The following is a 15,927-nucleotide window of genomic DNA, read 5'->3' as shown; positions in this document are numbered from 1 at the left end:
GCTATTTGGGAAAATATTTAATTGTTATGCTCTTGGTCAGACCAAGTCTCGAAGAGATTTGAATGTCGATGATAATCAGGCTAGGCACAGACAAGGCCTACTGTCCTTTACTATCCCAAGGAAATCTCCCCCTTTAAACACAGCCTTCCACCCACAGTGTTCTTGTGATTCTGTGACCAACAGCCTTACATGACTGTGATGACAGGTTGGATTAGGTCAGCGTAGGCTAAATAAGCCGAAAGGCAGGGTTGGCAGGGAGTTTCTTCATCTCATTCATTAGGGTGCGTAATGTCATGGCAAACTCGAAAGAAGGAGATGTACCATCGGTAATGAGAAGATTTACAAATGATACTGCGCAGTTCCAGACCTTTCCGCTTTACCAACGCTTCAGTCGTTAGCGCACCACACTGGCAACATGTGAGCCTCACATGGCGAGGGAATGCAAAACAGGCTTTAGCGCTGGTTACAGTGGTTACGGTACTGGCAGCGAAATGGTAGTGCCACTCACCAAGAAGGCCAGTCAAAGCAAGGCACATCTCATTTTACAGACTTCCTTGGAAATCAAAGGCAGGACAGCGGGAGGGAGGAAGGCGGTTGCTTCTCTCAACTGTAAGCCGGGCTCTCAGCCACACTGCTGGTCGGACAGGTTTTTTAGGGGGAGCAGCTCACACATGCCCTGTTGTTGAAGCGCTCGCTCTCTCTCTCTCTCTGACTCAGTCGGCTACTTCTCGTCTGGCAAAGACACGCTTAGTGCTTCACTAACCGCGTACTTAAACACACAATTGCATGTGTGGGCAACAGAGTGTGGAAAATGCAAAAGGGCCCTGAGCTTTTTTTCTTGTAAATAAAGATAGAGAGGAAAGAGCCTAAGACATTTTACATCTCCTTTACATCTCTCTGAAAAAACACAGTAATCTCAATCAGTTTGGCTGACACTGGTTTTACTATAAGTCAATACTTAGCTTACATACGCTTGCTATAGTTTAGTTAGACCTAAAGTTACAGCCATTTGTGCAGTGCAGATTCATTTATCACCTACTTATTATTTTAAAATCATACTTTGACACAAACTAACAAAATATAGTAGCCATACGTAAGGTAAAATAATGATGTGACAAAGAGGTAGACCAATAGATTTTTGAGGTTACTTTAAGAATTTCCCAAAAGAAAATAGATCTGAGTCATATATCATGCATTGCCCATTACCGGCTGCGACTTGTAAAGATGACAACCCCAACAGGCTTTGAGCTTAACTCTGCAATCCTGACAAAAAGTTCTGTATCGCTGTCGAAGCAAACAGATCTGTCACAGTGCTGAGCACACAATGAAAAGAATGGCAAGAATGTTCACAAATGGAATTAGAAACAGCATCAAGTTTTTTATTCTTTTTTTGCCCCGGTACCTTTGAAAGTTTACACATACATGGGAAGCACATTAGTCCCATTATCTAACCACTAAAGGGTAAAAAACTAAGCCATTTACAAAAGTTTAACACATTTTAAAAAGTTAAACCTTACACCAGCATTGTTCCAATATTTACAGATCACATTAAATTACTACATAAATTAGAAAATATTTACATTCAGGGCAAGGTAAGTGAAAAATCCTCAGTTTGAGCTGTATTTCTAATTAAAAGCACTCCTTTGAAAAGACATATGTACAAATGTATATACAGAGATAAACATGCATACAACACATCTCTTTCCAATGATTTATATTATCACTCAAGCATACTTTTTATGTTTTGGGATATTCTCTGGCTACACTTTCTGACGGCCAATAATCCAAAATCCATTTGTCCAGTTTCTCTTCCCATAACTGCCCAAAAATACACATTTATTTTTATTTTAGTAAACCTTTCAGCTACTTTTAACACATTTAGGAATTCATTCACACTCAAGCAAACATTTTACTCTGACATAATACAACGTGTACCACTCCCATGGTCCAATAACACAATAACACTGTTGCCCGTGACGAGGTTTGAAAATACAACCAAAGAACACACAACTTAACGTTATGTCCTTTCTAGAAAAAAAAACACACAGCATTGGTCCTCGAGTGTCTATAACGGAATCAGCACCTTTGAGGAAAAATAGGGGAGATTACATGCCTTCCACCTCCAGGAAACACACACAAACACACACACGCACACGCACACACACAAAGTATGAGAGAGTTCACACTCGCAGCCAGCCATCTTGAAATGATGTCCTTGGGTGGATAAAAAAGAAGCCTGCGCTGTCCTCTGCCAAAAAGACTGCCCAAAGGCCACTATTGTTGTTGCATAAAAAAATCTGCCGACCACTCGCACACGTGGAACCCAGCGATCTTTAGTGAGACCACACTGATCGGCTGAAAGGACTGAAAAATAAAATTGAAAAAAAAAAAGACAGAGCGGAGGCGTGTGACAAAGTGGAACAACTTTGAAATAGGAAATGACAAACGACAAAACACGAAACAAGTATATGCAGTTAAAGATGCTGAATAAGAGCTGGAGAGACAGTCTGTTTCCTGTCCAGTTTGGGTGGGGGTGGGGGGGGGAGTCGTGTGTGTGTGTGTGAGTGTCTTTATGGGGATAGCAAGGGCTGTGGGGTTCGGAATGTGTGTGTGTGTGTGTGTGTGTGTGTGTGTGTGTGTGTGTGTGTGTGTGTGTGTGTGTGTGTGTGTGTGTGTGTGTGTGTGTGTGTGTGTGTGTGTGTGTGTGTGTGTGTGCCTGCGCCTACGTGCTTCTGTGTATGTATGGGGATAATGAGAGCTGTGGTGGCGTAAGGAAAGCGGGGGACGGGAGGTGTACGAGAGCAACCTCACTTCCTGTGCTTCTCCATCTTTTCTGAGCTCTTGCTGCCGCCCTCGGCGGAGCCTTGCGCGTCGCCCCCGCCGCCCGAACTCAGGTACATCTTGTCCACCTGCTTGAGCGCCTCATTCAGGTAGTTCTGCAGGGAGGTCATGGCGGCGCAGATGGCGGGCGAGCCGAAGCCGTGCGTGATGAGGCTGAAGTGGGTGAGGCAGCCCTGGATGCCCGGCTCCAGGATGGGCGCTGGCCGAGAGTTGCCAAGTGGGGAGCGGTCCCCGCTCAGCAGGTCCGTAAACTCCTTACAGATTTGCCTGATGAGGGGGAGAGAGAGAGCGAGAGAGAGAGAGAGAGAGAGAGAGAGAGAGAGAGAGACAGACAGAGAGAGACAGACAGACAGAGAGAGAACACAAGAGCGCGCGCGACAGAGAGAGAGAGAGAGAGAGAGAGAGAGAGAGAGAGAGAGAGAGAGAGAGAGAGAGAGAGAGAGGGAGGGAGGGATGGAGGAAGAGAGAGGACAAACATCAATAACTTGTTCTGTTACAGAATTGCCTGAATTAAGAGGAGTGGGCGACAATTTGTCGACAAAATACAATAGTCTGTTAAGTTTAAAAAGTACATCAGTACTAATTTGTCCCATCTCTAGCAGTTGGGCAGTAAAAGCCTGGGGACAGAGTAGATTATACTAAAAACTTGTTCTGTTACCAATCTGGCTGAATTGTAAGAGTGGGCAACAACACCAGAAAACACATAACAGATTTATTCAGAATTCTAATAAGCGCAGAAGGGACAAGTTCTGAGATGGTTATAAAACAATCAATACCGCAAGTATGTTTCTCACATTATATGCACAGAGTGTTATCTGTCCTTAACTGCAATACTTAAACTGTGGAGTGCCATTAGACTGAAGAGCCTTAAAGGTACACTGTGCAGGAAATGGTCAATAAAGGTACTGCAACTATGCTGCTCATTAAAACTGGGTCGCCTATTGCCAAATTTGACCTTTTCATGAAAGTTTACTAAGTACACAGTCATTTTTGCAGCTTTTGCAGCTCAAAATGGTGGACCATGGAGAAGATCCCCCTTTTCATGTATGAAAAGTGCAATTTTTCCAGTCATAATGAATACTTAGAATTTGATGGTGGTGGTAAATATTCATGAAAAAGGTAACATTAGAGAATAGGCAGCATGAATTTTGGAAATAAATAATAAAAATCTCACACAGTGTCCCTTTAACACATTCTGTTACAAATTTGCCTGAACCAAGTGGGAAGGGTAGAAATGAAAACTCAAAAATGAAACTGTGTTGATATACATGTCGGTTTTCCACTTGAAATTTACAATGTGTACATACACTAATTTGTTCTGTCCCTGGCATTTCCTGCTGAGATGTACATTGTCCGCATACACCAATTCTTTCCGTTACAGATTTGTTCTTCAGTCATTAAAGTTATGCTTATGCTCACTGATATGATATGATAGCTTTTCTTGTTAAATTAACAAAATACTGTAGTCTGTTTCAGGGTTTTCGCTCTGGATAAAAGAGTCCACTTTTAAATACCACAACTGTAACTCTAACCGTAAATTCACATTCCACTTGAGATGTACATTGTATACAGAAACTGATCTGCTCTGTCTGTAGCAATATATTTGTGTGCGCGATATATCACTTATGGTCCGGACGCTGCACTCACTATAGACACTAGTCACAATGCTGCACTGAAGTAACCTTCCACTTGAGCCCAACACCTTGTAGTCACGTACACTCATTTCTGTCAAAAACACTAATTTTGTCTCTGATGGCGAATTATCGTTTGGACTCCCTTTCCAGAGCCTGAACACATACCCTAGCAGACACATTATGACAATGCACTGCGCAAAAATTCAACCAATTTTCATTTTGAGTTTTTTTTCATGATTGTATGCAACACATATTAGAGTCTGCAGAGACTTAACACAGTGGAGTATGGATCAGATCATGAGAACATGTCTTCCATCGTGCGGTAGCTTACTTGGCTGCCAGGAGCATGTTCTTGCGGGAGTTGATCTCATTGCGTTCTACGTGCGGCCGCCCGAGGTACTCGGCCACTGCTTTGGCCGGAAACTCTGTCTCGCATACATAACCAAAGTCCCTGGCCAGGTGGACAGCCTCTCCTGCAAAAAACGAAAAGCTTTGTTAAAAAACCTGGATGGGTGAGCAGTAAAGCAAGTATGAAGTGAATGGATACCTCCAAATAATTGCAAAAAAACCCACAGATGCACAATTGCCTTGATATTCAGAAAGGCCTGCCAAAGTTTGACGGAGGAAATCACTTCTTTTGATGATAGGCTAGTGTATACAGTTGTGTGTATGTGTGTGTGTGGAGGGGGGGGGGATGAGTATGTTTCGTAGGATGTGTGTGTGTGTGTGTGGAGGGGGGGGGGTGTACTATAGGCCGGATAACACCCTTGGAGCATTGGTGTTCACTGTGTGTGGTTGGGGAGGGGGCGAGGTGGGTGGGGGGGAGATGCTGTGTGCTCTTAATGGGTTTATTTGGCCATGGGCAGCCTGGAGACCTACGAAGCCGACAGAGCGCCTTATTGATAGACACGCACATCACTTTCCCCTGCCGCCTTTAAGGTCAGCCGCGCCTCTTGGCAAACAAACACGTGATAACAAGTCTCGCTTCAGCTTTGAAGGTCTCTAAATAACATCGCCTTGCAGTCATATCCCCCCCTAAACCCCCCCATCCCCACACCCCAGCTTCTAAGTACTAGTTCATGGCACCGAGAATGCCACAGAGCAGAGTGAAAGTATGTTAACAAATAAAAAATAAATAAACACATACATAACGTTTTTTTTTTCTCGAGAAACCCCAAAGTATTACATGTGGCTGGAGGCGCCGGCTCGCACCCTCGTGATTCCAGTAAGAAAGTCCCGATCGCTTATGATTCATGACTTGAATGCGTTCCAGACTGCCGAAGACAAAACGTCAGCTGTGAGAATGAACAGCGCAGCCTTTTATGAGCCGAGCCCATTAAAACAGCTCTATATGATCCTCACATGCTGCCTCGGAGCGCTATCAAATACCTGACATGGCCGCCGCGTGTCTTTAACAATCGCACCTTTCAAAACACAGAAGCAGATTGGCTCGCTTCCCCAACCCCCTTACCATCATCAGCCAACAACCCCCCCTGTCGAACTCATAAAAGACATTTACTAGTTCGCATTCTGGTTCTTCCTGTTCCGGGTGGGCAGTTATTTACCGCTAAATATCAGGGAAGCTGGTAGTTGCAGACGATGTTGCATCTGACTGCTGGCATGAAAGAGACTCCCTGACGAGTGTCTGCCTAAAAGGCGATGGGAAATTGGGGAAATGGGTTTGATCTGTTTATAATTAGGGAGGGAGGAGGGTCGGGATGGGGGGAGGAGGTGCTGTAAGAACCTAATTTAAAACACACAGCAAAGCGAACAAACCATCCTAACGACACACACACACAACACACAACATTCAAAAACAACCCCCTACAACCCCCTCCGAGTCCTCTCGCCTGGGATGCGTTACATTTGCATGTTCTTCCATTTCACACAGACACAGAAGTGCTTGTCAGTGTCTGTGTATCTCACCACAGACATGAGCGTTTGGATGGAGGATACGCGATATGGCTTACCTTCTACTAGTGCAGTCAGTAAAGTCACATTAGCGGCCTTTCTCCGTCCCGCAGGTAGGTTCAACCCAATCTTGTCCAGCTTCTCTCTCAAGGACCTGCCACCGTTCTTTGATTTAGCCCTGTAAAATAATGAATTCATTTGATGAGTTCCTGTTCAGGGGACTACAGATGAAAATGACCTTGTGGCTATAATCTGGCTAAATTATATATTGTGCATTGTCCCTGTTAAAGAAACATTAATTAATTAATTAATTCATTAATTCATTAATGGGTTAATTAAAATGGTGGACACACACACACACACACACACACACACACACACACACACACACACACACACACACACACACACACACACACACACACACACACACACACACACACACACACACAAACTCGACACATAACATATGCACCACAGAGCATTAGGTATGGTGTGTCAGACTCATTCTTTTTATTTCTTAAATGTCACGTTATGCTGCGGGAAGCTCCTTATCCTATTTAGATGGCCCTTGCACAATGGCAGCCACGGGGTATCTATGGTTTCATATCAGCCGTGAAGATGACTGTGAAACAAGACAAGGGAACCCAGCAGAGAGGTCAACGACGCCATGCGAAAGAGTGCCCTTTTTCTGACCTAAACGAGCACTAATGAGAGATATACTCTTCAGCATGACTTTTTGGTAACACTTTATTTCAGGGATACATCTATAAGCACTAATACATACAATGTTAATGCCTGCATAAGTAACTTGCAAGGCATGTACTAAGCAAATGCTAAGGCCCACTAGGTCCTTACTAAGGTTAAATTGGTAATAAGTCCCTTATTGTGCATGAACAAGACATTTGCAAATACATGCCCAACAAATGTTTGATTTTGCTTTGTACATGCCTTATAAGTTACTTACACAGGCACAGTGTCTGTATTAGTGCTAATAGATGTATCCCTAAAATAAAGTGTTACCGACTTTTTTGTGAGGGGTATAATGTTGCGGTCTGGCATCGCAACAGCATGCACAGTCACATACAGAGAGATTCCCCAGTTGAACTTGACTGCTACATTCGGCCCGTGTGGTGTCCCAAACGAACATTTTGGGGTGCGTGTGGAGGGGTGTGGTGGAGTGGGGGGGTGAGCAACGCCCACAACCCCCTCCAATGCCACAGTGTGTGACCTACTTTAAAGACGTCTCGGATTAAGGGTGTGTGCATTGTGTATGTTTGAGTGTTTATGTGTGTCTGTGCATGTGTGAGACACGCAGGCATATGTGTATGTACATGTCTGCATGTGTCTGCATGCATGTGTTTGTATGCCAGTGTTTGCCTGTGTGTACATGCGTGGTGTATGCGCCTTTGTGTGCATGTGTGTCACATGTGTGCCTGGGCCAAGGGCATATGTATGGAAGAAGGAGAAAACATAATCTCTGGTCTAGGAGATGCAGACCACCGACACCCCCCAACACCCCTTAGCACCCCCCACCTCACCCCCACTCTCTACTGTAGCACCCCCAACAACTGACTGCTGTAACTCCCCATGCAACTGACTGATAGCATATTGGACACAAGGTCAACTGCTGGGCAACAATTAAAATCAACCATGTTGACAGACAACCCACCCCCACCCCAACACACCCACGATTACTAACACTCACTGCCTTAAGAAACGGACATACTGATGCTGTGTCCAACATATGAACTTGAAAGAAAAGTCATGTTTACACTTGTGTCAAAAAAGACTGATGCAGTGTAAGCCAAAATTAGTGTAAACCAACACTGGTGTCTTATTTTTAAACTGCAATTGATTGGCATAGACTGTATTTGGGTAAAATCTTCTTCCATTAGATGCTTTTTCAATCTGACTGGCGGATCTAAATGACCAGAAGTGATGAAGACCATAAATACACAGACGCACTGTCTAAGTGAAATCCAAACAGTGATTGATATAATTATATACGCTGCTTTTATTTTGACAAAATGTCATAGAATATAATCTCAACAAACTAAACCACAGGGCATTGCTTCACTTGTGTGTATTTTAGAATGTGTGTGAGTACAACCTTTGAGTGGTGCACATGTGTGAGTGTGCACAGTGTGTGTGTGTGTGTGTGTGTGTGTGTGTGTGTGTGTGTGTGTGTGTGTGTGTGTGTGTGTGCGCTCGTGTGTGTCTGTGTGTGTGTGTATAGTATGTTTCTTTGGGCATGTGTAGGGGGGGGGTTAGAGCGAGTGATTGGATGTGTGTGTGTGTGTGTATAGTATGTTTCTTTGGGCATGTGTAGGGGGGGGGTTAGAGCGAGTGATTGGATGTGTGTGTGTGTGTGTGTGTATGTGTGAGTGTGTGAGTGTGTGAGTGTGCGCGCGTGTGCGCTCCAGCACATCTGCATGCATGCATGTGTTGCTATTATATTCACCTGCGAAGCACGCCACCCAGGAGAGAGGCGTTGAGACACTCGGGAGGGGACAGACGGCGCTGCACCTCGGCCACCGTCACCTTGTACTTGGAGGTGGAGCTGAGCAGCGAGAGGCGGCCGGGCACCGAGCAGAAGACCTCCGTGGGGTTGGAGACCATGCCCAGCAGGGGCTCCTTCTGGAAGGGAAGACCCAGCGCGTTCCCCTTGGGAAGAGACACCGGGCCTGGAGGTGGAGGCAGAGGCAGAGAGAGAGAGAGAGAGAGAGAGAGAGAGAGAGAGAGAGAGAGAGAGAGAGAGAGAGAGAGAGAGAGAGAGAGAGAGAGAGAGAGAGGGAGAGAGACATAAGAGAGCGAGAGAGAGAGAGAGAGAGAGAGGGAGATACTTTTATTTCAAGATCACAAAACACAGAAGTACAAATGTCAAGTGTCAAAGGTCAAATGCCTAGTGTGTTGATCGCTTTCATTTTTCTTGAATAACTTAAAGACCCAGTCATTCATCAGAGATGTTACTGAGTCCCTACCATGGCTCTAACGGTAGAGCACTGGGCTGCTACGCTGGCGAGCCAGGTTCGATTCCGACCCCTCCCCCATTCACTTCCTGTCTAACGCTCCTACTGTCCTCCTCAACAAAGTCATTAAAAAAAGATTTTTTTAAAAATCTTTTAAAAAAACGCTACTGAAATAAATTTAACAATTCATATAAATGTTGACTGAGACTGTCTGCTAAAAACAGGATAACCTTCTGAGATTTCCACTATGTTGCCTTTCTTAATTTAACAGCTGATGCTGATACCAAGACTGGCCAATGGCCAACAGCAAGAAACACACCCAGAATCTTGACATACAGCTCTGACAGACAGACCCGCAACATGGCATGTGACCTCATGACTTAATGGAGGTGCACATTAGCTGAAAGCACCTGGTGGGAAAGAGGTACCATTCAATATCTATTCTTGAGCCAAACTCGGATATGGCAATATGACCGCCATCTTTGAATGCTGTACAACAATCTTGTCTGTGGACATCATCGTCAAACACAAAGCCTGAATGCTTCTCAGTACCAAAGTCACAGTGGACGCAAGACTGAAGTGCTACTGATAAGTTCTAACATTTGGGGTTTAGGACAGTTTTTCCCAACCTTTTTTGTCTTGCGTACCCCTTTAGTCTTTTTGTCATACCATGAGCACCCCCTCGTCTCATACTCTCAATCTCTTCCACTATCCAAATGTGACTATTCCCCTTAAATATTTTATTATCATTATTTTTTTTCCATGTACCTTCAGCAGTGTGCTTACATAGCACTAGTGGTACGCCTACCCCTGGTTTGGAATCACTGGTTAAGGGGATCGACGATTATTTTGGCCAAGCTGTCTCGTAAGTCTTTTCACACGTCAATGCCTGGGGATGTAATCACTCCAGTGTGTCTGGAAGTTTTGCAAAGCTTTTGGAATAGCACGCTTTAATTCCAATGACCTCACAAATTCGGATTGTCGCTTCAGGTGCAACATAGCAAAGCAGAGCGTCCTATAAGTCTTTCGACGCGCGCAACGGAATTGGTCTGACCAGAGGTAACAATAAACACACACAAACACACATACAGTACGGCAAGCACTTCGATCCTCACCCGCAAGAAAGCCACCCTCAAAATATGTCTTCTGAAAGCGATCATGGTTCCTGCCACTTCTTAGTCCTAATACTGAGACAAGAATCAGAGGGGAGGAGATTAATTATTGGGGACTATTACGTATACGCGACAAAACTCGACTGCCTACTTTTATTCTATAAACCACAATTATTCATGAGGTGAAACAAGTTAATAAATAAAAATTGGATGGATCAGACGTTGTAAGACCTTGTGTGCATTTCTGAAGATGCAAAAAACTAAAAGTATAAATAAAATATATCTATGATCATTAGTAAACTTGTACATTAGTTGGATATAGTTGAATTACAAACGTTTAACAAAAAGGACATTTTGTAACACTAAGCATTAACACAATTATGGTACCAGAAAAACATACAATGGCATGGCCAAAATTCATTAATGCATAATAATAATAATTTGGAGAATTTAAAGTGTTAATTATTTGATATCTATTTGTATACACCAACTTGTATTTTTTAAGAAAGAAAGAACAGTACAGCATGCATGCAAAGCTTTTTATACTCAACTAAAAAAACTCATTTAAAAGTTTCACTTTCTTCATGCACAAAGAATTGGAGCCAAAAGGCTTGACTACCTTCCCAATTCCTGCAAATTGCCACACCTCTATACCTGCCGGAAAACTATTCATGCAGAATTACACGTGTGTGTGTGTGTGTGTGTGTGTGTGTGTGTGTGTGTGTGTGTGTGTGTGTGTGTGTGTGTGTGTGTGTGTGTGTGTGTGTCTGTCTCTGTGTGTGTGTGTGTGTGTGTGTGTGTGTGTGTGTGTGTGTGTGTGTGTGTGTGTGTGTGTGTGTGTGTGTGTGTGTGTGTGTGTGTGTGTGTGCTTAAAACAGCAGTGAATTAGATCCGGTGAGTGACAGGTCTTCAAGTTTTAAATTCAAAAGAGCTCAAGATCACAGTCTCTCAACAACAACAACAACAACAACAACAACAACAACAACAAAAACAACAACAACAACAACTTGCTCACAACTTGTCCGTCAGCCAGCTCGTCATTTCCAAAGAATTCTACCTGACTGAATCAACCCTCTTTTTTAAAAAAAAAAAAAAAAGCCCTGCGACTGTTATGTACTTCGGATCAAACGGAGATTGTTGAAGTGCACCACATGACTCAGGGGATTAAGGAGATACATATGAACCAGAACAACCACAGCTCCTCTCAATCCCCCTACAAGCACAGCACAGTACCGTAGGACCTCCTCAGGTCACACTGATCAAGGAAGAAAGCAATTTCACTGGCAATAACTGTTTTACACAAAAGATCTTTAAAGGGCTCAGCTAAAAGCCATGGGCTTATTCTGTAACTCAAATTTCACTGCAGTTTGAAGTCATTTTTTTCCCCACAATAACTTATCCCATGACCTATTTCAACAAGGAACACACCAACTTACCTTTCCTTACACACATACATTACACACAGGAATACAGTAATGTTATGCAATTTCAGCATGTGGTAAAATAAATTAACTTTTGTTACTGACCTTTTTTGATGACTGTTTGGTCTGCCATTACAATACTGTGATCATCCACGTGCTGTATGGAGAGAAGAGTTTTGTTTATCACATTTTGTTTGCACATGGGCCTTGGCCTACTGCATAGAAAACACATGAACAAGATGCGACCATGCAGCATTCCTTGCAAGTTGGAGCAACTTCTTTTCCATCGTTAGTCTTTAAACTGTCAGGATGTATTTTTTAAAGAATAAATCACTCACCTGAACATCGTCTAACCCATGGCCAATGTCGTGTAGTCCCATGTTCTCTCCGATGACGCCGGAGTCGATGCCTTGCACGTGTGGTGGTATTAATTCGGGTCGCCGAAAGCCTTCTCTCCTCACTCCTGACGAGCCGCCCTCCAAGCCCAGTATCTGACTGGCGAGGCCGCCACGAGGTCCAAGCTCTTGGCTCTGACGACCCGGCCATGACTGCTGCTGTGTGGATGTTGGCGACTGGTGTATAGAGTTGATGTTGAAAGGGTCGCTAATGTGGGAATAGGGATCGCTGGACTGGGGGTACGACAGAGGTTGATACGGCGGTGGGAAGTAGGGAGGCTGGAAGTCGGAGCTGCCCGAATGAGACAGAGATGGTGCCGGGCTGTAGAGGTGCTGGCTCACGGCTGGCAGGTGTGGTAACCTCGGGTTCCCGTTACTGCTGCCATCGTGCCTTTCCTAAATATTAACAAAAAATACAGTTACAGTTAAGTAATTGTTGGATGCGGTGATACGCATAACGCACAGTTTTACGCGCAACAATTAGGCCTACCAAAATATCGTATTGACAGAAACTGTATCAACTCTGAGTTTATGTTAACAATATTTTCAAGCAAGTGAAATACAAAAACCAGCAGTGCAAAGGTAACTTAACATTTAGCCTATTTTTACGTTAATGCCATTAACATACATTCAATTAACATAAATATATGCCATTCGGCGTAGGCTATTCAAGAAGAAGATAAAAACTTTAAACGAATCGAATGAAGGGAGTTTTATTTACAGATCATTAAAGAAACTGCACCTATCATTTCACTTGTTGAAAGGTCGGTTTCAGATACCATTTTCAGACATACACGTGTTGTGGTTACCTATTTGTCTATTGCCGTGCGGAATGTATTAGAACACACCTATTGGCTAGGTTAAATACCTTCGTTCAGGCTGAAGAGAAACTAGTCAAGATGTAGGGGGGGGGCAGTATGGTGATAGCAAATTCCCTATGTTGAGTGAAACCGGGGCGTGAGAGCTAGGTTATATCAATTATGAACAATGCGTTTTAGGGGTAAATAACAAATTGTGTGAATTTGACCGTGCGTGTCAGTGAGTTGTTAGACTGGTTCTAAGTGAGTCATCATCTCAGTCATTTTTACAGTGAAGTGAGCCTCGGCGTCAGGCAGAAACTTTCTCTTCAAATCCACCCATGCTCAGCTCAAACATCATTAGCGAGAGGGGCTAATTTAGTTAGGACTATTGTATAAAATTACCACGCATGATAATTTGGATAGCATTAGGCCTAGTTACCAACTAGTCGTGATACATCAATTACTTTTTTAGGTTGCAGTTTACCTTTCATTGGAAGATTCGCTCGACACAAATATAATTCATCAACCTCCAACATCATTGCTATATGAAATAAAAATTGCAGACCTAAAATTGTAAACCTGTGATAGCCTACCCTCATAGACAGAATAGGCGCAGTTTTGGTCAGCATCTCTCGTTTGATAAAAACGACTCGCTGTCTTCCCGCAGTTGTTAGCCTGCAGCTCATTTGTTTCGCCGAGTAGGCTACAACTCGCACAGCATTTTCCCATTTTGCAAAGAGTGGAATAAGGAGTCGATTTAAGCAGTCTGGCATCGATTTAGAACTCATACAGGACACTCACCTCACAGTCCTCCTCGTACTTCACGTTATCCGCTAATTTCCACAACATTTTACACTCGACTTTTCAAATGGTATAGGCCTAGTTGAGCGAGCTGGTTATCCTTTGACCCTTAATCCAGATAATTGGAGGATTTGTCGCTTTTAAAGAAAACAGGCATCAACCTGTCCTGCTTGCAGCGCAGTGTCCGTAGTCGCAGAGAAAGTTTTTCTTCTTCCACTTAAGTTGCACTCTCGGTGAAACACTCTTTCAGACTTTCTTCGCAACGAGTGCCAAAGACGAACTCCACACCTAAGAAAACGTTGCAGGGTCTATTGACACCAAAACCCAATGCGCTGCCGAAATAAGAAACTCGACTCCCTCTGACGGCCAAAGAGTTTTGGTTCTATCCCAAGGAAGTTCTCACTCCTGATGAAACGCCCGAGATCTACGCTATATTTGCAAAGGCACTACAAGTGGGCGTTACCATCCTATGATGTCATGAATCAAGCTGGGAAATAGTCATCGCCTATTGGATACAGCTGTGGCGGTGGACCAATAAATGAACTGTCCGTCTACTTCCAAACAACTCCTAAAAGCTTGCCCAATAATCAATTAATCCATAAATCTTTTCAGTTGTTGCAGATAAAATCTGAGTTATATAGGCCTACTGATCATATTAATTAGGCTGCGACAGATTATATGCAAAGCCTATGTAACCTTAAGTGTTACAGAGCTCCCTTCGTGTTGGTTTGAACTCGGTGATGGATTCTTCATGTCACAACACGTTTAAATGGAATGAAACATTGTATATTAGATGGAAGTAGGCTACTGATAAATGAGTAGCACATGTGACGATGCCCTTAATCACTCTTTACCAAATGAAATTATTGACCCACTGAACTAACGCACGAATTAAATAACACAAATACACCCAGGCCTCTCGAGTTTTTAGGATCTGTGTTGCACACGCCATATGCTTTACAAACGGAACGTGGGGAATTCAAGCGCAGGATTGGTCTAATTAAATTTCAGGTCAACTGGCGCAAAACCCTAATTTCAAAGCATCAAAGCAGATGACCTTGATTGCCTGTTGCATTGCTGCGTCTCTCAGGATAGAATAAACAAAAAAACTTTTATTTATCAGACAACACTTGGTGTACGCGTAAATGTCTACTGTTATTTGCTAATTCCAATTGGTCGTCATTTTGTCAGGCCAATGGAGATGATTGACTGTAAACTTGCCACAGCTAAAATGAAATATAATAGACTTTTTCATTCTCCACTCAGCCTTGATTGCTTTGTTGTAGTTGTATGAAATTAACCCAAAGCAATCTCTTAAAGCATATATTCTATGGGAACAAAATAGTACCCTTCGCCAACAGGTCGCAATAATAGCCTAATAATAAGCCTAATAGTAATAGGTCTAGTATTATTATTATTATTATTATTATTATTATTATTATTATTATTATAACACCACTAAAATTAGAAATAAATGGTTAAATTTTAAGCGACCATAATGCTTATGCCTAATTCAAATAAGCAAATAAAATTCAGACTAAAATTTGCAACATTCGGCTATGTTTGGCTGTAGCAGTAGGCCTTTCTGGCAATGTTATCCAGGCATTTCTGTCTTAAAATCCTCAGTTTTACAGTGCTCTCTGTGTGCCCTGTCTGTTTGATGTCCTGTGGGACCGTTTAACGCAGATCGAACAAATCCCCATGAAAACAACTTCGCAGCAAACATGTCTGGAGTGCTGCATAGGAGGCCAATCTTAATAATTTCAATTAAGTCAATAAAAGCAAGTAAGCCATTTGTCAGGACATTCAACGCCATAATCCTACATACTTCCATGTGTGTTTTTAACAGAATTAGCACTGGATGAAAACAACGCAGAAGCAGAACACTGCCACTATTGTCGCGCTGTGAGCTTACCACAACACCTGATTTTATTTTATGTGCTTAAGGCTGACACGAGGTTCTGAAGATGCTCTTCCATTGCAGCCCATGTTGGGTGGCATAACTTGTGCCATCTCCGAAGGTGATGCCCATGGTATATC

At 43.2% G+C, this 15,927-nt stretch overlaps 1 protein-coding gene across 2 annotated transcripts; it reads right to left on the bottom strand.

Annotated features, from left to right (window-relative positions):
- Nucleotides 1-800: 800 nt before the first annotated feature.
- tfap2c (transcription factor AP-2 gamma (activating enhancer binding protein 2 gamma)) lies at nucleotides 801-14,277 on the bottom strand. Of its 2 annotated transcripts, XM_063215393.1 has the most exons (8): nucleotides 13,888-14,277; nucleotides 12,230-12,682; nucleotides 11,997-12,048; nucleotides 10,474-10,545; nucleotides 8,851-9,073; nucleotides 6,446-6,564; nucleotides 4,807-4,948; nucleotides 801-3,108 (listed from the first exon to the last, which is right to left on the bottom strand). In XM_063215393.1, the coding sequence occupies exons 1-8, from the start codon at nucleotides 13,933-13,935 to the stop codon at nucleotides 2,808-2,810; spliced, it is 1,410 nt and encodes a 469-aa protein (XP_063071463.1). In that variant the 5' UTR covers nucleotides 13,936-14,277; the 3' UTR covers nucleotides 801-2,807. The 2 variants fall into 2 exon arrangements, with proteins under 2 accessions (XP_063071463.1, XP_063071464.1); XM_063215394.1 differs by lacking the exon at nucleotides 10,474-10,545.
- Between the last annotated feature and the right edge of the window lie 1,650 nt (nucleotides 14,278-15,927).

This window comes from Engraulis encrasicolus, chromosome 14 (assembly GCF_034702125.1).
Source record: "Engraulis encrasicolus isolate BLACKSEA-1 chromosome 14, IST_EnEncr_1.0, whole genome shotgun sequence".
Classification (NCBI taxonomy): domain Eukaryota; kingdom Metazoa; phylum Chordata; class Actinopteri; order Clupeiformes; family Engraulidae; genus Engraulis; species Engraulis encrasicolus.
The sequence above is the reverse complement of the archived record's forward strand: the minus strand, read 5'-3'. Positions and strand labels throughout refer to the sequence as shown.